The 23359-nt window shown below is 39.6% G+C and overlaps 1 protein-coding gene across 4 annotated transcripts; it reads right to left on the bottom strand.

Moving 5' to 3' along the window:
* Positions 1 to 988: 988 nt before the first annotated feature.
* On the bottom strand, positions 989 to 23325 carry Tmem68 (transmembrane protein 68). Of its 4 annotated transcripts, XM_085677052.2 has the most exons (8): positions 23182 to 23297; positions 21781 to 21945; positions 18357 to 18745; positions 14017 to 14181; positions 11061 to 11254; positions 5539 to 5599; positions 3357 to 3496; positions 989 to 2247 (listed from the first exon to the last, which is right to left on the bottom strand). In XM_085677052.2, the coding sequence occupies exons 3-8, from the start codon at positions 18679 to 18681 to the stop codon at positions 2143 to 2145; spliced, it is 990 nt and encodes a 329-aa protein (XP_085533178.1). In that variant the 5' UTR covers positions 18682 to 18745; positions 21781 to 21945; positions 23182 to 23297; the 3' UTR covers positions 989 to 2142. The 4 variants fall into 4 exon arrangements, with proteins under 4 accessions (XP_085533178.1, XP_048276642.1, XP_085533177.1 ...); XM_048420685.3 differs by lacking the exon at positions 21781 to 21945 and having other exon boundaries at positions 23182 to 23325; XM_085677051.2 differs by lacking the exons at positions 21781 to 21945; positions 23182 to 23297 and adding an exon at positions 21566 to 21682.
* Between the last annotated feature and the right edge of the window lie 34 nt (positions 23326 to 23359).

Genomic DNA, 23359 nt, shown 5'->3' with positions numbered 1-23359 from the left:
TAAGGTATATTAGGGTTTTTATTGTTATGATAAAACACCATGATCAAAAGCAGCTTGGGCAAGAAAGTATTTACTTCATCTTACACCTTGTGTTCTATCACTGAGGGAAATCAGGACAGGTACTCAGGCTGGGTAGGTGTAAGGCCCGGCCTTCCCCTGCCTCTCGAGGTGCAAATCAAGGACTGTTTTGGCAACCAGCTAAAGCTTCCTGCTAAGTTCCGTGCTTGCTCTGCTCTAGGTATTATAGCCTAGGGCTCTATATCACTTTAAAATAGTAATTTCTCAACCTACCTGGAAGATCCCAGGCGTCAAGGTAACTCTCACCTGTCTGACACTGCCCTACATGCCTCGCCCACCTGCCTGTGGAGAAGCTCACTCGGAGCCAGCTTCCCGATCCCCCTCTGGCTGGGAGGGGTTTCCGTTACTGGGGCCAAAGGGTATTTTAACCCCAGATTAAGTTTAAATAAACGGGCATTCTCTCCCTGGAGAATGACTCGAACTCTCTGTCTGTGTGTACGTCTTGTGTTTTAACCCCTAGGACCTTACTCAGCTCGTGAAAAATATGGAGTCGCAGTCTATACTTGGTGGGTGGTGATGCAGACCCCGTGGCGTGGAATGTTTGCCACAGGTAGGAACCTGGAGTCAGGAACTGAAGCAGAAGCCTGCTTATTGGCTTGCTCCTTTCACTGAAATTGCTCTGAAATATACTGACTATATGGGAAGTATATCACACATTTATTGTGGCTAAAATAAGATATAATTCAATAATCCCAGCACTCGGGAGGCAGAGGCAGGCGGAGCTCTGTGAGTTTGAGGCCAGCCTGGTCTACAAGTCTAGTTCCAGGACAGGCCCAAGCTACAGAGAAACCCTGTCTCAAAAACCAAAAAAAAAAAAAGAAAAGAAAAAAATATGATTCGTAAGAAAAAAGGAGAGTAAAACAAAACATTATTTTAAATGATGTCTCACACACACAATTTCACAAGAGAATGATTTGCAATTCACCTTTATTTTTTACATCATTTCTATATACATTTTATATATTTATATATATATCATAAATATACACTTGTGATTAAAAAGTTCATATAAAACCCAAGTACTACAAAGATGGAAAGAGACATACTGCAGAGGATTTATGATACTTTGCTGTTTAAATACTTTTAAAATCAGTTTTTAGGGAGACAACAAATCAAATGCCATTACATTTTCAGAGAGCTCCTTGTTTACAGAAATTCATCACTCAAGTACATTTTAGTGAAATAGTTAGCCACATGACTGGCTGCAGAGCACAGCAAAACAAACCAGAATATTAAGCAAAATCAGTGCTTTCCTGTTCCTTATTCGTCAGCCTAGAATCAGCTTCTAACGTGAACTTCGGAATGTGACCGTGATTCTATCCTTACCCCATAAAACACCATGCTGACATCTTAGACTATATGTTTACTTAGATACTTGTTTAAATAAATACTAAAGAGTTCAGTAAATAAATACTACAAATAACAATGTCTTGATTTATAAAACAGTGCAGCTCTTTCAATGTGCTTGGCAACTGGACATCATACCTGAAGGAATTGTTACACCCAATGGACAAAAACAAATGTACCTAACTCCTTGAGGATTCAGTTCAGTTCTATCTCTCACACCACAGATAGCACAGTAGACATAAGCAAGTCAAAGTCATGTTCATCACCACAATATTATCATGCTTACACCGCCCCTGAGGTACGAAAGCATTCCACAACTTACCCGCAGTTGTGAATGGAATGAAGACAGACAGACACAGGCACCTCCCACCTAAATTCAGCCAGTAATACACCTAATGCATGCGCACCTTATGATCAGATCGGCACAGCAGACATAATTATCAAGAAAGACTTAATGCTAAGACTCTATGCTTATCATATACGACTAAAGATTGCAAATGCAACATGATCACTTTATAGTCAGGCAAGTGATGAGTTACTTATAAATTTGACATAACTGATTGAAAGGACAAGGATAACAATATAAATTTAAATAAACAAGTTCTAAGAAAGATACTTATTAACATGATGCTTTAAAAACACTATTATACAACCTACAAAAATTTAAGACAGTACTGCAGCTGTGAGCTCGTCACTAGAGATTCATTACACTGTCTCTCAATCGGCCTTCTGCTCACTGTGAAAGCGGTCCAGCAGAGCACTCCTGATGTTGCCGGGTATCCTTTGGTGCTTATCAATCAAAGCCTGAAGGGCATTCTTGGTCTAGTTAAAAAACAAAAGAAAAGGCACTGTTGGTTCAGCCTCAGTACACACCCATCATCCTGTAGAAAGGAACTTCTCTCCCACACAGATCTTGCAGTCCTCGCCTATGTTTTCTTCTAGCCATTTTAGTGTTTCAGGTTTTGGGCCTCGTCAGTGACTTAGCAGAGGGAGAAATGGGAAGATGGTGCTCGGGGGGGAGCAGACCCAGCTTTTCATGGTAAAAATCCTCAAGATAGCCTCTGTTCAACAACATGGATGTATTTAACAGAACTAAACTATAAGTATATCTATTTTATTTTCTTTTGTTTTATTTCATTTTGTTTTGACCAAGACAGGGGCTCACTATATAGACCAGGTTGGTTACAAACTCACAGAGCTCCACTTACCTCTCCCCCTTCCCCTCAGAGCTGTAGTTAGTATCATATTAATGGTGTATCACCATGCCCAGCAAATTTACATAGTGTCCATCATAGTTCAAAATGCTTTAAATGAACCTCCCCTCACCTCACTACTATAGTATATATAGGTTGGTACAAAAGTTCTAATGAAAACACACACATAGCAAGGGACGTAGTTCAGTGGTAGAACATTTGCCTAGCAGGAGCCAGGCCAGGTTATGGCTCCGTTTTCATAATTTTAGACTCTTTCAAAGCTAAATTCCAAGCTGAGTAGTCTTTTCTCATCCTCATGACTCTTCATCTGCTTGCTAGATTACTGATCACTCCAACATTTGAAGAATCCTCACTAACTTATGCTACTCAAATCGTGTTTGCTTACTCTCTGCTGGTAAGCCTCAAGGCTTCCAGTCACACACAGCACCTGACAGAATTCTATGTCTTTAGCATCACTTCTGGCCTTTTCTCATTCTTACTATTAAAGATTTAGACACAGAAACATATGTCATCCTTCAGGTGCCTATAAATATATCCCTGGCTTCTGAACACTAAATGTCTCTAGTCGCCCCCACCCACACTCTTTCATGTCAGTAAAATGTCCCCAATGGGGCAAAACCACTGTTGGAGAACTCTGGCATATAATACATAAACAATGACATTTCAAATAATTAAAATAAAATCTGTCCTAAGACTAATAAAGAACACACAAATTACCTTTTCAGCTAATTCTTCGGCTGTTATCTTTGGGTCATATGGAATGGGATCACCTAAGAAGGTCCGTAACTTTACAGGAAAACCTCCATACATTGGAGCAAATGGATAGCGGAATTTTTCATAAAGCCACTTAAATAATCCTGTTTCAAAGTAAGCAAAATCATTTTTATTGGCCAAATGTGCTGTGCATATAACTGTAAACTTTCTAATTAATTACACAAGACTTGCTACAATTCATAGCAGTGTGGCAGTGTGTGTGTGTGTCTGTGTGTGTATTCTGAAGCTGGGGGCTGAATCCAGTGCCTCATACATACAGATATTAGTATATAAGCTACATAACCAGCACAGCCTTTCCTAAAGGGAAGCTTTTCATCACGTACTGGTGTGATGTGCTCGTGAGGACTGAGTCTAGAGACCGCTGAAGCGACATACAAGAATTTTCTGTACTTTGTACTCAGTTTTTTCTATAATTTAAAAATAAAAGAGAAAATCAAATCAGTTCATTAAAAACCAAGAAACATTTTAAAGATTTAAGAATCTCAAAAGAAACAGGACAAAGGCTGACGAGTGCCGGCAGACCTGGGAACCTTTAGGACGCAGAGCGAGAGACCTACGAGTACCAAAGACAAAGGCGAGGCAGTGAAGGCCCAGCATGTAGACACCACACTAGCCTTACAGAGATAGCATATCTAACTCAGCAGGACTGAATTTAAAGGTATTAAAGATGAGTAAGAGAGAAGCTTAAAAAACAAAAACAGCAACAATGGAATCCAAAACGGTAAGTTTCACAAAATACAGTTATGTATTGAAAACACTAATTAGGTACAGAAACAGAAAAATTACTGTCACACCCAAAGTAACACTCAAAAAAAATTAAAATTAGCTAGGTATGATGATGTATGCCTATAATTTCAGCACCAGTGGGGAGGAGGACAGAAGTAGGTGGATCTCTGAGAGGTCAAGGGCAGCCTAGTCTATTAACAAGTTCAGGCCAGCCAAGGTTGCAACAGTGAAACTCTGCATCAAAAATAAGTAGATAAGAAAGAGTGGGGGGAAGGGGAAGGGGAAAAGGAAGAAGATAATAGACATTTAATTTAGAGATACTGCACTTTAAGTGAAGCTGAAAAGCAGTCAATAAAATTTTGAAAATAACTCATAATTGAAGAAACAGAATTTCTGTAATAAATTCTGATTTGCTATTTTAAAAGATTAACAAAAAATTAGAAATAATTTCCAAAGTTAAATATAAGAAACGCATTAAAACAACAGCAATTTAAGGCTTGCTAAGGGTTTATGTGGCTAGGGACAGCAACAGTTACAAAAATGTATTCAACTGAACATAATATATAAATCACAAGCCAAAAACAAGCTGAACATTCCAAAATAAGAGACATTTTAAAGGAAAAAAATCCTAATTTTTATTCTTACAACTATATTAAAAGTGAATTTTTAATTAGTAAACTACAGACAGATAAGAGAAAATATCAATATAAACATATTATAGTTTATCATTTTTTTAAGTAATAAGACAAACCAAAGCAAATGACATCCCTATCTCCTCTGATGGCAATCTTAGTTTAATATGTAGGTCATTCCATTTTAAAACTAGTTTCTTCAGTAGACAGTATATGTTTTCTAAATCTTATCAACATATTTTAACACAATATATTAGATGAATCGCTTTGAAGTTTTAAAAAGCCCATTCAAATAAACTTTAATATGTGTATAATACTCCTATCAAAAGTATAATGTCTACCAGAAACTCAGGAGGTTAAAGCATGAAAATCACAAACTTGAGGCCAGCCTGGCTACATGGGAAGATCTAGTCTCAGTCCCCAGTCCCTGCAAAATATAACTGCCATTACTCAGAACCAATTATCACTCAGAGTTTATGGAGAACAGTTATCTAAATACTCATTTTCTAAAATTAATAAATCAAAAGTCACCAGGCATAGTAGCAATGCCTTTAATTCCTGTACTTGGGAGGTCCAGAGAAAGACGGACTCTCTGAGTTTGGGACCAGCCTGGTCTAGGGAGTTGTAGGACAGCCAGAACTACAGTGAGAACCTGTCCCCCAAAAAAAAAAAAAAAAAAAAAATCAAAAGTTTTCCTAATAGTATTCAAAACGCCTAATGTTTTAAAGATTATACTATAATTAAAAACCATAGGAATGAGAACTTACTTGTTCCTCCAAGTGATCTAAATCCTTCTCGAATATTTTGTGTAAACATAGGAATAATGGGCTAAAGAAAAGAATTTGAATTGAAAAGTAAATAAATAAATAAATACACTTAAGGTCTCCACTGAGTCACTAAGGCAACTTTTTTAAAGGCACATATGAAATACTAAAAATAGATTTTAAAACCAGAGGCATATCTAAGGTATGATTTATCAGACTAAATTTGACTTCATCATTATAAGAATATAAATTGGAAAGACTATTCTTTAGCTGCAACATTCAATATTTTATCTATTGATTTTCCTTATATATAAACCCTTGAAACTCACGAGGATTACCATACTCATTAATTTCATTAAGTAAAGTGAATGTGGTAAATTAGTTTAACTCATTCCTAAATAATATGCTCATTAAGGAAGTTACGAGATGAAGAAGTTACTTTGAAGAGTGTGGTGGTTAGTTAAAAATGGCCTCCACAGGCTCGGTATTTGAATGCTTAGTCTCCAGTGAATGAAACTGCATTGGAGGGATTTGGAGGTGTGGCCTTCCTGGAGGAGGTGTGTCACTGGGGGTGGGCTTTGAGATTTCAAAAGCCCAGGCCAGTCAGTGAGCTTTCTGTTTCCAGCTTATAGATCAGATGTGAACTCTCAGCTCCTTCTCCAGCACCATGCTCCCTGCCCTGATGGTCACAGACTGTAACCCTCAGGAAGCGTGAGTCCCAAATCAAATGCTCTCTTTTATAAGTTACCTTCAGCATGGCATTTGGTCACAGAAACAGAAAAGTAACTAAGACAAAGGGAAAGTTTATATCAATTTAAAGGATAGGCTTCAGCAAGATGTTCTCATGAAATCAGTAATACATTTTTTTGTGAGCCCGCCAAATCTAAACTGTTCAGAATCAACAGAAAGTATGTGTAAAAATTTTTAAAAAGTGTATAAATTGAAGATTTTTAGATAACAAGTTTATAGGATAGTCCATGAACATCAGTGGTTAAATGTGATATTTGATAATGGAAATATTAGGTCAATGTCATAAAATAATGCAATATCATAAAGCATCATATAGGAAGGTCATGCTATTTTAAACAGTAAAATATATCAAAATTGGATAAAATACTTTCATATATAAACAAATACACTGAACTGAATGTTTAGAATAGATAAGACTACATATACATGTGTGTATACACATGTTCATGAAGTTCCACACCGTTATAAGCAGGGTCTTAGATAAAAATAATGATATTCTAAGTCTTTTTCACTCACTTCACTGGGCAGAAGAAAACACAACTTGTCCTCACAATGAACTAGCCCATCACCTGCTGTCCCTCTCAGCGGAGGGAAGACATCTAACATAGCTCAGGGACACCTAATGCTTTGTTCACTGCTGTGCCCCTCGCACTTAGAAAAGCACCTGGAACAGATGAGACAAAAGGAAGTTATGGAAGAACTGAGGGAGGAATGAGCACACACAGAAAGACGATGGTCCTGACGACTGTGCAGCGATGCCAACAAGCAGACACAGCTGTCAACTGTAAAATGAGGTTAATTCATGAAAGCACGGCACAGAGATGATAATGAACACTGAATTCTTTTGTAAAAAAAAAAAAAATCACTACTATCTAAGGTGACAAGTTTTGTAAAGTGAAATGGCTGAAATCCTAGTGTTTTAAAAGTTACATTCCCAGAATTGAGAATTTAGGATGCATGGGAGGAACAGAAACCCTTCCAGCTCACAGATACTGATTTCTCCCATGACTGGAACTGCTGGCGGTATCTACAGACAGGCATGGTCCCCAAAGCCTGTATTAAAGTGTGCACTTCATGAAGATGATTCAAGTTCAACACCATTCCCAAAATAGCTAAACTTCTGCAGAAGAACATTCTAGAAGCCACTTCATAGAAGAACGCTTGCCTGAGCTGGCTCAGTCTTCCATGTTAATCTGGACGTATGGTTTTTAAGTGCATCAAGCTTCAATCCTTAAAGATACAGCACTAACTTACTACAACTTGATTGTGTACAGTCATTTAACCCTTTCCTTGTACACATTTGTACACAAGACAGCTGCATAAGTAATAGAGAATTTATTATTTCTATGTCCACATTGTTCTCTATGTATGTACACAGTGTACAGATTTGTAAAACTATTTTGGGGACATCAATTTAGCATGATTACAGAGTCCTACTTTGGCTACTAAGAACAGAGCAAACACTAAACAAGTTGATGATCAAATCCAAGCCTTACTTTCTTCATGTGAAGAGTGGGGAAAATTATAATTACCTTTATCTCAAAAATTTTTATGGATAAAATGAAATAACACAAATAATTTTTAAATACAACATTCCTTTCTTTTATATTTGTTATTTATTTCTAATTAATTAAATTTGCCCAAACCTAGATGTGGAACTACCTAAATACTTTCAGGAATCCACAAAATAAGAAGCCATGTCTCGAAAAACCAAAAAGGAAAAAAAAAGAATCTGTCCCAGACTGCCCTTCTCTGAAGGGAAACAGCGGAGGACCGATCTGGAGGAGAAAGGAGGTGGTGGGAAGCTCGGAGGAAGGGAAACTGCGGTTGGGATGTAATATATGAGAGAAGAATAAAAAAATAAAAGTCTGTACCATTCAAATGACCTTTAGATATTTTCTGCTGATATTTTGTGAACTACAATTGGATTCCCTTTTTATTTCTTTCAGCATGTCCAGCTTACTTTTTAAATTATTTTGGGGGAAGTGGCATTTGTTGGGAAATCTCCCAAGCCTGGAACACACTAAACAAGTGCTTTTCCAGTTGTTCCTTTTTAAACACAGCTAATCATACTTCCATAGTTTTAAGTGTTTTCTCGCACTTTTGGAAATTTGGTTTGGTCTATTAAGCGATAATTATTATCATTTTCAACTGTATAAGTTTTTTTTAAGTTTTCCTCACCTCTCTACCACTGAGACCTTTACCACAGTGGTCCTCAGCCTCCCTAACACTGAGACCTTTACCACAGTGGTCCTCAGCTCCCTTAACACTGAGACCTTTAACACAATGGTCCTCAGCCTCCCTATACTGAGACCTTTACCACAGTGGTCCTCAGCCTCCCTAACACTGAGACCTTTAACACAGTGGTCCTCAGCCTCCCTAATACCGAGACCTTTAACACAGTGGTCCTCAGCCTCCCTAACACTGAGACCTTTACCACAGTGGTCCTCAGCCTCCCTAACACTGAGACCTTTACCACAGTGGTCCACAGCTCCCTTAACACTGAGACCTTTAACACAATGGTCCTCAGCCTCCCTACACTGAGACCTTTAACACAGTGGTCCTCAGCCCCCCTAACACTGAGACCTTTAACACAATGGTCCTCAGCCTCCCTACACTGAGACCTTTAACACAGTGGTCCTCAGCCTCCCTACACTGAGACCTTTACCACAGTGGTCCATAGCCTCCCTACACTAAGACCTTTACCACAGTGGTCCACAGCCTCCCTAACACTGAGACCTTTACCACAGTGGTCCTCAATCTTCCTGATGCTGCAACACTTTAATAGCTCCTCACGCTGTGGTGACCCCAAGCCATTAAATTATTTTCGTTGATATTCCATAAATATAATTTTGTTTCTGTCACAAATCATAATGCAAGTATCTGTGGTTTCCGATGGTCTTAAGTAACCCCTGAGAAAGGGTTGTTCAACCCCCAAAGGGGTCGCAACCCACAGGTTGAGAACTACAGCATTAGAATATTACAAGTTACATCCTGATTCTATAGAGCCCTCAGACAAACTTCAAAAGTGCTGCAAACTATTTGTAGGACTTACGTTATTGGTAAATTAACAGCATTAAAATGTTGCATTTATTTAAATTTATATACAGCTCTTTCTTAAATATTTGGAATTTTACAAAAAAAAAACTTAATTGAATTATCTAGCTTATCATAAGCTACCGAGAGACTCGAGACTCTATGCAGCTCTTCCGCCATTCCTGCTTTCCAGGTCTCCTAAGCAATAGCCTGCTTCAAAGATGAAGAATTAGAACTCCAAGATAAACTTGTAAGATTCAAACTATTCTGTTATCTTTATCTGAAATCTATAAAGCTTTCAAAATATAAATGTAAAAAAAAGTCAACGTGTTGTTTTAGATTAGGATTTTATTCTTGCTATCCTACGTTTCACTGATCATCTTAGTTTCACACAGCTGCAAGCAGCTCCCTGCATCCCCTATTTCTCACAGTCCACCACTCCAGTTCCCACATCTGTGCTTACAAAAACTTAGGAAATGGGCACCATCAGTCGATTTTCTTTATTACTAGCAACAAATGCATGAGTAAATTAAAAAGCTTTTTGCTGAGTTGAGTAATTTGTGTTTAAAGAAGAAGCAGTTAATTCCACAAATACTTAAAGCCTACTCAAAGTGGACCACTGCACAACGGATTTAAATAGAAAGTTATGTTATTTAAAGAACTTATCTACTGAAGGACTGTGATGTTTAAGCATGTGTTATTTAAAAAGTTAGGAAGTAGATTTATTTGAACTAGGAGACCATAGTAGAGCACTATAGCAATGACTTCCAGGAGAGAAAAGAGTGCTTTGGAGTATTTTGTTTTGCTGTAAACTTTGTAATTCAAATATAAAACTATTCATTCTCCTTTGATACTATTCTTTAGTTAGAATGAATTACCCACAATCTTTCTTTTTTAATCAAAGTCTACATTTACATGATGCAGAGTCAGACCAAAGATGTAGGCTGGTCTTCCTAACGACAGCAACCTGAAAAGCTAAGTTACTGAAGCTGGCTCAACCTCCTGGCTTGGAGGAAAGAACAAGAGTCCGGTGAGGGGCAGCAATATCCCCTTCTGACAGAAAGCACTCCTCAGGCCATGGAGAGCAAAAGACTAAGGAACCCTTTCCAAAGGCAAAAGAAAACACCAAAAGCACATTCACACCACTCGGTCTGGGAAGTACAGTAATTACAGGGGTCTCCCAAGTCCATTTAATTTTATTGATGAATTCATTTGAAAAGCGCTTTTAAAATGTCTAAATTACACCGCTATCCATTTCCTATCATTATACTATAAAATAGCTGGTCGTTTTTAATGAAAAATGACATCAGTCGGCCAGCACTTGTGTTGTTATAAAAAGTGATTACACAAAAAAGAACCAAATTCACCCATGAAACACATCAACTCATCGTGCCAAAGTTACCAAAGGTTTAAAACACACAGGATGAGCTGACTATGTCATTTCAAAAAAATAATAATAACTGAAAGAATGGTGGGACTGTGTATAGAATCACAAATCTAATAAAGAAAGTGGAATTTCCAACTGAAAAAAAAAATTAAACCTTGTTGGATACTTGCCAAATTTCCAGATCACTTTTTTGGTTTTAAAGATGGCTTTTTATGCATAAGGAATAGTGTTCTTTTGATATATCCCTATAAATTGTTAATACAGCAAGTTTATTATGAGGAAAGATGCTGTCTTCGTACACGTCGGTCCACCTTTAAGCATCTGCTTGAACAAGGACTTCGGTGTGACTCACCACTTGCGCATCAATGGCGACCTGTGCAAAGCCTTTCCGGTTACCCCAGATGATGCTGTAGGTTTCATCACTCAGCAAGGCTTCTCGGACTCCTCCTGGTGAAATGGCCAGCAAGTGGCCACTCCTCAGGATTTCAACACATTTTTCTCTTGGCCCATGAAGAGCACAAAATACGTCTAGTAATAAACTGAACCCTGTAAAAAACATAAGCACAAAGATATATCTTTACCTTGTTCTAGTCATTTAAGAGCAAAACTCATCAAGATCTATGCTATCTACTAGCTAGACTTTTATAAACTTTCTTAAGCCACTAGCTCTTAAAGTACAAGACCAGTTTCACTTATGAAGTAATATATATCTTACTGATCACCTACTATTGATTATTTCCTGTCTGATCACCTCCTTACTATGGCTACCTTACATTTTCAAATTCTTAATTAAAACCTTATCATGAAAAACAGAGATTGTTCTCCCCATTTTACAAATGACAAAAGCCAGGCTTAAAGGCTAAGTAGTATATTCCAAGTCACACAATAGACTTTCCCACTGTGCTATAGCCAGTCCTAAGTGCCTGCCACTGACTTTCAGTCTCAAGTACTGTTAAAACAATCAGAGATGATGGCTCATCAGCAATCCAAACCTTAATCTCCCACTAACCCTGCAACATAGAATCACCTGAGAGAATGTAAATCTGACTACATTCAGACATACCAAAATTAGCTAAGACTATAATCAAATCTATTGAAATAAAAAGTTAGATGATGCTAATCCTACAATTAAATTTTTATAACAACAGCGAATAAGTATCGCTGAGAATTTGAATCAACTGAGGAAGGGTATTCGATCCAGGAAGAGATAATTTCAAACCTTAGCATCACATAACCTTTCACACTATGACTATCCCTGCATGAAAGACATCCTGTCAACGAAAAGTAATAAAAACCCTGCAGTGGAACTTTATGTGATTTCTGTGTTTTCCTGCTTGAGACTGAGGACACGGATGGGTCCTAGAGCTGGGCAGACTAGCATTGCTTCCCAGTGCCCTGCAGAGCAGAACCAACATTAGAGATGTCACGAAAACTGGACCAGTGCTCACCTGGCACCAGCACCTGACTGAACGAATTGGGTGCACTCTCAGAGAGAACTGAGGGAAGGTAGAACACAGAATTTCCCTCTTGCACTGAGAATTAAAATAAATGACTAACGGTAAACCAGTGTCAAATATGGTATGGGCATGGAGGAAAAATGTTTTGAAAAACCTAAAAATGTTCAGTTTTCTTATTTAGGAAAAGGAAAAGCTAAAAGCAAACCCATGCTCTATAACAGAACAATAGTGAAGCCAACACTTGTGCCAGATATTAAAACTGTCCTTGGCTGGGGTGTGGTTCAGAGGTTCAACTGCTTGGCTAGCATGTGGAAGGCCCTAGCTTTAACCTCCAGAACCGGACAAGCATAGAAGGCATTGTAAGACAGTAATGCTTACCATTAAATCGTTTGGGAGCATAAAACCCACAAAATTATAAGTGTGTGAAAATGTCACTTAAAGAAATCAAAATAACTAGTTATAGTGTGATTCTAATATCCTCTGGTCCCAATCTGCAGAACGTCATCGCTCTTTCTGGAGGAAAGTCTCATCTGATTTAGCGTATACACAAAGTAGAAATGGGGGTTTCGGCACAGACTAACGCACTAACCATATATATGGAAGGCACTGGAGTAGGCTGGTCCTTAACTTGCTGCTGGGCTTGAGTCTGCTTGCTGGGCCAGCTCTGCCTTTAGCATTCCAGAGAGCATACTATCAACTCTCTTGGCTTGTTTCTAATGATTTAGTGATGAAAGAAAATAAGATTTATCTTCAGTAAGGTGATTCAATGAGTTGGTTTTTTTTAAACAAAAAAAAAAGAACTACTTTATCTTAAACAATTCGAGTAACTTAAAAACTATAAAGCTATTTATTATGAGTAGACTTAAAATGCAGTCCTCATCCTCAAGAGCATGAGTCCATGAGGCAGCTCACAGACTAGATGAGATACTCTTTAGGACAGTGAGGACAAACACAGTCTGTATACTTTTTCTCTAATTTTGATTTGCTATTAAACTTTAGCAGAATTAAACAAGAAAAAATTATCTTACAAAAAATATGAAATTTTAACTACCTTGTATACAAAATTATGTATCTTTTTTAAAAATTCTACTTGAAAGTTCAAGATTTGGGTTAGGGATATAGCTGAAAACAGAGCAGGTGCCTAGTATCCCATCAACACCATCACAATAAGGAAACAAAATTCAAGACTTAAGCCTGTTCTTGGGGCATATATGTTTGCAGTCCGCCTGCCTGGTGGTCTGAGGCAGAAGGCTTACTCTAGAAACCAGGCTGAGAGCCAGGCTGGGTAACCAGCAGGAAATAGGACCAGAGGGCTGTAGTTCAGTGGGAGAGCATTTGCCTCCTAATGTTCATCCCCAGGGATCAATCCCCAGTAGAGCCAAAAACAAAACAAAAAGAGGAGGAGAAAGAGGAAGAGAATAATCGGAGTCAGTGTGGAAGAAAAGGGAGGAAGAGAGGGGATAATTAGAGCCAGCAGAGGTGGCCACATCTAGAAATCCAGGATTCTTGAGAAGCTAAGGAAGGATTACCCACTCAAGGTCAGTTCAGGCCTTAAACTGGATAATTACATGTTTTCAAATTTGTTATCCTTAAGAGGCAAACATGCCTTTTTTAATTTTTTCTTTTCTTTTTTTTTTTGAGACAGGGTTTCTTTGTGTTATTTTGGAGCCTATCTCGTGACTCGCTCTGTGGACCAGGCTGGCCTCAAACTCAGAGATCCACCTGCCTCAGCTACCCAAGTGCTGGGATTAAAGGCATGTGCCACCACTGCCTGGCTTGGCAAACACTTGCTAAACAACACTAAGGTCACACTGCCACACAATCTGATCATTACACACAGCTAAGTTTTACCTGGGATTTTAAAGACAAAGTGGTCAGCTACTACTCGGCACGTTCTGCCCTTGTGGATGAAAATCTTAGCCATGAAGTAGTAAAAGTCTATGGGAATTGCTCCATGGTAAAAAATGATAAGCGCTGGTCCTTCCGGTATCTTTTCCATCCCGTGAACTTCGTAACCTGATGGGAAGACAAGTTGCTGATACGTAAAATGCAATAACTTAAAATAGGACTCTGCCTGCCTGGTTCGCTTCTCTTTTGGACAGTTCTTCCCCTTTCCCAGAATTCTGGACACAGAATAATTGGTTCTATAGTCTCACAGTGCGACAGAATGAACAGAGCACTCGAGTGGGGAATGCGCGCTGGGAGTCACCAGCACTCGAGTGGGGAGTGCGCGCTGGGGGTCACCAGCACTCGAGTGAGTGGGGAGTACGCTGGGAGTCACCAGCAGGGTGGCCCAGGAGGGGAGCCAGCAGAGGAAACAGCAGGAAAGTGTAGCCCCACCACAACATGGGCTGGTACCAGAGGTTAGAGCCAAGTGTGGAGGAGCCGATGCTAGGCTAGGGCTGCCTGTAGTTGAGGACAGCCATCAGGGATCCCTCGCAACCTGGCTAGCTTCCCCCTGCTCATGGCTTTGCACACGCTCACCCACAAATGACTCACCACCTAGTGTGGATGGCACCTACATTTTCTTCTGATGTCTATTTAGCATGAGTAGGATTCTAGTATAAATATATTTAGGGACCTTTTCTGTCCAACAGTGTACACGCTACGGGAATGTATGAAGCATGAACAAGCCTTAGGCTATCACACGTATTTTTTTTAATTTTCTGAAAAACATAATTTTCAAGGGAAATAAATGAGAAGAACCTAGCTTTGAAGACTATAATTCCCATTTTCCAGGAATAATGCTTTTGAAAAATTGAGCAGAGGGCTCAAGTTAAAAGGCTGCTAGCTACTTGAGAGCAGAGACTTCACTGATTCATTGCCAACCAAGCTAATAGGAGTTATTTAAAAAACTTCAAATTAGTGTTTCATTGTATTGTATAGAGAATCACAGAATGTTCTGAATAATCAGAGGATGCACAATCTGAGGGTAAACTTTAGCTTCAAAACATAAAATAAATAGTAAGTAGATTCTGGCATAAAGGTATTTTTAAATAGTAAAATCATTATAAACAAACAAAACCTGTTCAGTAACAAGTAACTAAATAAATTATTAAAAGCCATATTTATGAGATGGATTAATGGCATGAAAAGTACTATTTAGCCACATATATACAAATGATAAATAGACCAAAATTTTAACTATGTTCACTGGCATGGTAAATTTTAGATAGTTTTTTCTTCTATTGTATTTTTACAATGATTATTTTTTTTACATTTCTGAAGTTTAGAAAGCACACATTAAAATTGATTTGAGTAAAACAAAATCCAAATGTAGACATAAATAACTTTTATGTATGTCAAAAGATCAGCTTTTTAAAAAGTTATTGTTTGTCCAGATAAAATGTCTCATCACAATAAAATATTAAAGTGAACTTTAATATTTTATTTCCTCTAAACCATAAATACATATCTAAAACTACCTTGGAATTCCAGTATAAAAATAAGCTTAAATTTACCTGTATTGTCTTATCTACCCACATGCAAGTTCAAATTGTTTAAAATATGTTATCTTGAAATGATATATATTATATAGAGAGAGTTGATATATATATATTGGAGGAAGATGTAAATTCCTAACAAGCATCCATAATGATGTCGGTAACTGTCACTGTTTTAAAGACCATCGAGCTGCAACTCTGCGACAGGCATGTGCATGCTAGGACACTGCTTCGTGCAAACACTGAGGGTGCCGGAGATCTGGACTGGCCAGCAGGGATTTAACAGGAAACACTAAGAATCGAAGCGTCAAAAGCACGATTCCTGTGTGCAAACCTCTACACCATGACTTCTGGCCCTGAATCCCCAGTGCAGGACCAATATACTGTACAGTTTCAAGCAGGGGTCTAGACCCCTTTGTCCAAGACTGTACCCTCACTCTGCTTCCTAGTGTACCTCGGATATAACTTCTCTCAACCTCTGTTTCCTGAGGAGCAAAACAGAGATAGAATATAAACTTCATCTACCAGAATACAAGGTTTAAAGAAGTAAAAGTGAATAAAAGTATTTACCAGTGTTTAGAGCACTCAAAAAACAAAAAGGATTTACAGATATTTTAATATGAATATAGTTTTACCACAACTCGTTAGCCAAAGAGGTGATCAGTGGTGGGTACCAGGACGCAAACCTGGGTCCTCTGCAGTAGTAACAGGTACTCCAAATGCTGAGCCATTCATCAAATCAGAACTTACCAAAGTCCAGTATAGAACAACGGTCACTAGAGACTAGACGAGGAGGGGTGAAGTAGAGGGGTAGATGGACAACATGAACACACAATGTAAGCACGTGTGGGAATCTATCAATGAATCCCAACTGCAGCGCTAATATGTGTTAGAAAACTTTTTAAGACAGCAGGCTTTTATAAAGCAAAGTTACCCTTTCTGTTTTTTTCTTTAGGCACCTGCTTGCCCTTCCACTTTATGCTATGCATGAAGCCACCTGAGATTTTCGCCAGGAACCAGAAGTATCCGCCTATGCTCTTAAAACATTTAGAATTGAGCCATTTACAAATTACCCAATTTCAAGTATTCTGCTATGGAAACGAAAGGGATTGAGGCACATATGGATCGAATCTCTGGCATTTTTATAAAGTCCAAATGCATCCCACCTATAAATAAGGGACTGGTGGAAAATGAAGTAAAAGTTGGCCAAGGAAGGCACAAGCCCTTGGAAACAGACAATGGGAGGCAGTTTCCACGGCGGCAAAAGCTGAGCGACTGGTCACTAAGTGCACGGTGTCACGGCTTCTCCGGTCAGGAAGGAAGTAGTGGACAGCCCTCTCACTTATCCGGGAAACACCACTATTCAACTAATATTTATGTTTACTACTATGATATAATAGTTCATTCTTTAAAAACGTCACACTGGTAGAACCAAATTTACTCCGAACAGAATAATAGTAGCACACGCCTTCAATCCCAGCACTTGGGAAGCAGAGGCATGCTGATCTCTGTGAGTTCAAAGCCAGTTTGTTCTACACAGAGTTCCAGGACAGTCAGGGCTTCATAGAAACCCTGTCTCTAAGAAGTAAAACTTTAAAAAAAAAAAAAAAAAAAAAAGGAAAAGAAAAAGAAAAACAAGTCTAGTCAAGTAAGGTTGCACTGGCTATAACCCCAATAATATTCAGTAAGCGAAAGCAGGACTGAAAATTCCAGGCTGGCTAGACTACATAGCAAGACCCTCCCGCCTGCCCCCCACCTCCCATCCCTGCCTTCTTCACATCTGAAAAAATAAAACCGGGTGTGGCTGCAAAGACAGCTCTGCAGACTTGCTGCTGTCGCGGAGGAACAGAGTTCAGTTTCCAGCACCCATTGAGGGGCTCACAACAGCCCACAGCTCCAGCTCCAAGGGATCTGACACCCTCCTCTGGCTTCTACCAGCACAGTCGCCCACACGTGCACATACACACACAATCAGAATAAGTAAATATTTAAAAACAACAAGAAAAAGCAGTTTCTACAAAATAGAAAGAGGTCAGTAAGGAGAGGAAGAGGTCTGGGGGAAAAGGAATAAGGGAATAAAAGACAGCTATGGAATACATGTGAAATAAAAGCAGAAGGACTGCTTAAAGCAGGAGGGATAGAAAGGAGATGGGGATGCGGAGAGGAAGAGGAACTGGCCATGAAGAAGAACAAAGTATAACGACATACATACGAAAATGTCACAAGAAAAGCTATTACTTTGTGTGGTAAGAAAAGAAGAAATTTTGACAGTTTTAAGTAGTTTTTATAGATGCTTTAAACACCAATTTTCATATTTCAGTTCATTGTAATTGACAGCGCTGTCGGGTGGTGGTGGTGCACACCTTTAATCCCAGCACTCAGCAGGCAGATTCCTGTGAGTTTGAGGCCAGCCTGGTCTACAAGAGCTAGTTCCAGGACAGGTACCAGAGCTACACAGAGAAACCCTGTCTCGAAAAACAAACAAAACAAACAGAGAGAGAGAGAGAGAGAGAGAGAGAGAGAGAGAGAGAGAGAGAGAGAGAGAGCTATGTAATTCTGCAACAGAAACAAATGTGTTTAGGAAAAATCATTTAAAGACATACATATACACAATACATGTAAACAGATTAACAAGGAATTTTAAATATCCCTTCCATCCTATTTTTTGGTAACCCCCCAATCAACAAACAGAAGCATGGTGTCAGTGCTCCACACCATGGCAACAGACACCACGGTATCCCTGCTTACCATGCCAAACCGCTGCGTGTCCATCCCACAGAGTGGCCACTGTTTTCCTTGCGCCATCCCATAAATTATGAGAGTAGGCTTCCTTTAACACATTCTTCCTCTTATAGATGTGCAGGAAAACCACGGTAAGGTAGAGAAGAAAGATGGTAAAGTAAGGAAGTATTAAAAGTATCAGTGGGGTAAAAACCCACAAGAGATGGCTTGCAAAATTCAAATAGTCCTCCAATTGTTCCACACCCAGCCACTGTTCAAGCACGTGAATCAAACAAGTCATGTAGGGCACGGAGGCCTGTCCTGCAGCACAGGTTTGGTTGTTGTCTGTCATTTTCTTCAGATGAAAACCCCAAATTCTGTCTCTTTCTTCATTGTCGTATGTTTTAATCTCAACACTAGAAGGGAAAAATAATTCAGTTATACTCTTCACACACACAAAGTTAAATATTTTAGTTCACATAAAAGATGAATAGATTTTTAATGTTTAATGTGACAATGATAACATTTTGTCTACAAAATTATGAAAAGTGTTGGGTTTAGCCCTTTGGTTTTGTTTTGTTTTGTTTCCGAGACAGGCTTTCTCTGTATAGTCCTGGCTGTCCAGCAACTTAGTATGTATACCAGGCTAGCCTTGAACTCACAGAGATTCGCCTGCCTCTGCTGCTGCCCCCCCCACCCCCAGTGCTTGGATGAAAGGAGTGCACCACCACACCTGGCAGGGAATAGCTTCTAAAGTAACCCGCAAGCTGTGATTGAGACAGGAAAACTGACGCAGAGTGAACCCAGCTCAGACGTTACTCTAGCTCATCTTCCGTGGATCATGCACAGCATTTTCCATTTTACACTGAGACCAACTGTGTCCCTCACAAAGGAAAACATCAGTACTTGATTAAGTAAAGCAACCCAAAGCTTTAGGAAATGATAACATACATGTATGGATATTTTCTTTTATGGAGAAACAGGTTTCTGTCTGCTCTTTTGATACACAGAATTTTTAAAATTATACATATACCATTTATCTTACAGTCACTAAAATTTCTATTAAAACATAAATGACTCAAAACATAGCTACAAGTTTTGTATGAAGTCATTGTCTAAAACAAGTACTTGACTTACCAGAAATTACACAAATATCTTGTCTCTATCTTCAATATAAGTGCTTTGGAAACACAGTAAACAAGTGAAATATATCATTAATTAAAAATCATTATAGCTAAGTTGACATTTCCATGAACTAAGTGGCAGGAGACAGGCACAAATCTGACAAATAATGACAGCCCCAGGGGTGTCACAGGTTAGTCACATTCAGGATGCCTCTGCGTAGCTGAAGACTGTTGATTATACCATTACACCATTCTACTAAAGCCCACATGAACTTGCTCATTTGCATCTGAAAGGGGAATGATGGAGGAGGGTTATCTGTCTATTGTGTTATTTTCATTGGTCAATAAAGAGACTGCCTTGGCCCCTTGATAGGACAGAAAATTAGGTAGGCGGAGTAAACAGAACAGAATGCTGGGAAGAGGGCTATGAGCCAGACGCCATGGAGCCAGCCACCAGGTCAGACATGCTGAATCTTTCCCGGTAAGCCACACCTCGTGGTGTGATACAGATTATTAGAAATGGGTTAATCAAGATGTGAGAGTTAGCCAGTAACTAATTCTCTAGAGATAATGGGCCAGGCAGTATTTAAATGAATACAACTTATGTGTTGTTATTTCTGGGACTAAGCTAGCTGTGCGGGAGCTGGGTGAGGCGAAAAGCAGGCCTGCCCGCAGCTCCTTTCTACAAGGGGGATGCAGAAATGCAGGGTGTCTCAATGGCTGTCACTTCTTACTAATAGGCTGTCACTCAAATTGTCAAATATATTAAACAATACAGTGATATTAATCTTATATAATTATCTACACAAGATTTCCTTCTTTCATATTTTCACTGGTTCGAAGTCTGATCTAAACACAGTTTATCATTTCATATTGCATAATCTTAAGAAAGTCCTCTCAGATTCTTTATGAGAGTCAGGAAAAGAATAAAAGAGAGGGACTAAATCAGACCCTCGCACAAAAGCAATTACATATTGTCTTGTTACCAAGATTACCTTGCTAGCTTTGTGATGGTACACACTTGAACTAACAGGGTATTAGGTCTGATTTCCTTGTAACCAATAGCATTTATCTGTGAGAAAACCAGGTTTATTCTGTTCCCAGAGGATGATCACAGCATAACTTTTATTTTCAACAAAAGCAGCAATATTAGACTTTACGGTTTAAAGTTACGAGAAAAAAAGACAGAGAAAACTGTGCCCCCAAAGCACAAACATCAAAAGCAAAAAAGTGACAATGGGAAAAACAGCTACACCCTAAAGTTCCCCCCACAGCAGGCTATTTTTAGACTGTACTTAGCCCTCAAAAGGTTCAACAACAACAACAAAAAGTCCAAATAATCCCATTAAAAAAAGAAGGCCAATGATTTAAATAGTCACTTCTCAGGAGATAACACAAGTGACCAACGAGCAGAAGAGAAATACCCAGCATTGCTCTGTAGCTACTCCTGGCTGTCGGCCGCCTAAGAAGCAAATCTCTGTGAAGGTCTGTGAGAACTTTTCTTTAGGGCTATGTTAACTGAGGTGGGAAGTCTCGCGCTAAATTCGATGGTACCATCTCATGCTCTAATACACGAAATCAATCTCAAAGATAAAGAGTAGTGTGCTGGGTGGTGGCGCCCGCCTTTGATCTCAGCACTCAACCACTCAAGGATGCAGAGGCAGGTGGATCACTGCGAGTTTGAAGACAGCTGATCTACAAAGTGAGTTCCAGGACAACCAGGGCTACACAGAGAAACCCTGTCTGGAAAACAAAACAAACAAACAAAAAGAATAGTGGTTACTATAACCCAGGACAAGAGCAGGGGAAGAAGGATAGAGACGGGATGATCTAATGGGTAGGGGGCACAGCCAAAAGCAAGAGTTAATTTTGAAAGTCTAGTAGGAAAACTGTTTCTCACAAAATGATTACCCCAAAACAGCTAATAAAGCACAGTTTGGCCGGGTGGTGGTGCCGCACACCTTCAATCCCAGCAGATGGATCTCTGTGTGTTCAAGGCCAGCCTAGTGTACAGGAGCTAGTTCTAGGACAGGCTCCAAAGTTACAGAGAAACCCTGTATCAAAAAAACAAAACAAAAAAAAAGCAAAAAAAAAAAAAAAAAAAACAATTACCTGACCCTATAGGGAGGGTGCATGAGTGAGCATGTTCCATGTTGGTGTGGAAGTGGAGGACAACTTTCATGAGTCAGTTCATGCTTTTCAGCAAGCACCTTTAACCAGTAAGCCTTCTCCCCAATGCCCAGGTGTCATTTAACAAGAAAAGGGGAAAACAAATTAAAACAAATTGCAAGTTCAAGCTTTTCTCTCCAGGTTCTGATATGCATTACCTTTCAAAGATTTTATTTTAAATATAAAAAATACTCTTCTAGCCGAGCAGTGGTAGCACACGCCTTTAATCCCAGCACTCCCGGGAGCAGAGGAAGGCGGATCTCTGTGAGTTCAAGGCCAGTGTGGTCCACAGTTCCAACACAGGCTCCAAAGCCAGAGAAACCCTGTCTCGAAAGAAAAAAAAATGTTCTATTTTTGGCTAAAATCTTCCACTCTTTTGATGACTGCTGTTCTCTATACTACACTATATTCTAAGTATAATCACTCATGCCAATAATGCTGTAATATATTCATCTATCTATCTACTTATCTGTCTATCTATCTTTCTATTTACTTTGAGTCAGAGTCTAACTGTGTTGTCCTGACTTGTTTCGCGACCAAGCTGGCCTTAAACTCATATAACCTTTTTGCCTCTGCTTTCTAAGTCTGAGATTCAAGATGTGTGCAACCATGCCCAGCTAAAATACACATCTAGACTGTTGTGCCTGGAAGTGCAGTACTTCTTCCTTCTAACTCCTAAATATATTTCTGACCTAAAATAAAGCAGTGTTAATAAAGTGGGAATAAACATTTCCTTTAAAAATTAAAGCATCTCCATAGATTCACAAATGTGGCTCGAATACAAATGAGCATTCTAAATTTCTAGATTTCATTTCAGTTCTTATATAGCCCATAAATAGTTAATAGCATAAACTAAGTCCTCAATGATCCAACAATCTTAGAGCAAAAGCTTGTTTTGTTTTTGAAGGAGCTGTTGGTCAGTCTCAAGCAGCACTTAGTACTGAATGCCTTGTTTTCTCTCCAAATACAGCACTACTCTAAGTTTTCTATATCCAATGTATGTACTATTATTTCTTACTAAATGTTTAATGATTGGAAAACCCAGCGACCAAAGCAACGCAGCATCTACAAGGTCTGGACCGACTCGAATTTGCAAATATAAAAGTTTATAAGGGTTGCTTCCTTTGATCCTGTCCTCAACCTCACGGGGTAATTATTGCTGTTCGGCCCCTTTTTATAGATGATCAGATGCTGTTCAGAAAGGGCCAAGTCACTCGCCAGGGTCACACGTTACTAAAGAGCACAAACTAGGATCCCAAGCCTGCACGGTCGGCACCCCAACCACCCTAGAGCCTCACGCTTCCCTTCAGCTCCATCACCAGGAGCGAGAGAAGCCCAGCCTCACAAGAGAAGCTGCGGGAAGGTCCGGGAGCGGAGAGGATGCGCAGGGGTCTCCGAGAGCCCGCGGATGACTGGTGTGGCAGTAACTCCACTCCCCGCCGGGGAAGCGCAGCCCAGGGGACCAGCCCGCCTTTCCGTTCCCTGTCCCGCGACCCCGACACCACGCCTGCCACAGGCTGGAGCAGCGCGGGGACTTCCGTGGCGGGGGAACCACGCACCTGCCGCGGAAGGCACAGAAAGCCAGACCGTCCTCGGCGACGTCGGCAGCTACTCAGCGTCAGAGCCGCGGGACGAGGCGGACGATCAGGGCTTAAGCACCCGTGAGGAAGAAGCCCGGGCCACCTTGGCTGTGACACCGCCCTCTCCCCGCGCCTTCCGGTAGTCGCCGTTGCTGCT

The sequence above is a fragment of the Myodes glareolus genome, chromosome 16 (assembly GCF_982192425.1).
Source record: "Myodes glareolus chromosome 16, mMyoGla1.1, whole genome shotgun sequence".
Classification (NCBI taxonomy): domain Eukaryota; kingdom Metazoa; phylum Chordata; class Mammalia; order Rodentia; family Cricetidae; genus Myodes; species Myodes glareolus.
The sequence above is the reverse complement of the archived record's forward strand: the minus strand, read 5'-3'. Positions and strand labels throughout refer to the sequence as shown.

Excerpts from the sequence above, each read along its gene's own strand:
- Tmem68 (XM_085677051.2), bottom strand. The coding sequence starts at position 21,588 with ATGCACCCTCCCTATAGGGTCAG. Across the intron at positions 18,746-21,565 it reads CACCCTCCCTATAGGGTCAG|TGTTGAGATTAAAACATACG; the intron begins GTAATTGTTTTT and ends TTTCCCTTCTAG. Across the intron at positions 5,600-11,060 it reads TCGCCATTGATGCGCAAGTG|CCCATTATTCCTATGTTTAC; the intron begins GTGAGTCACACC and ends TCTTTTCTTTAG.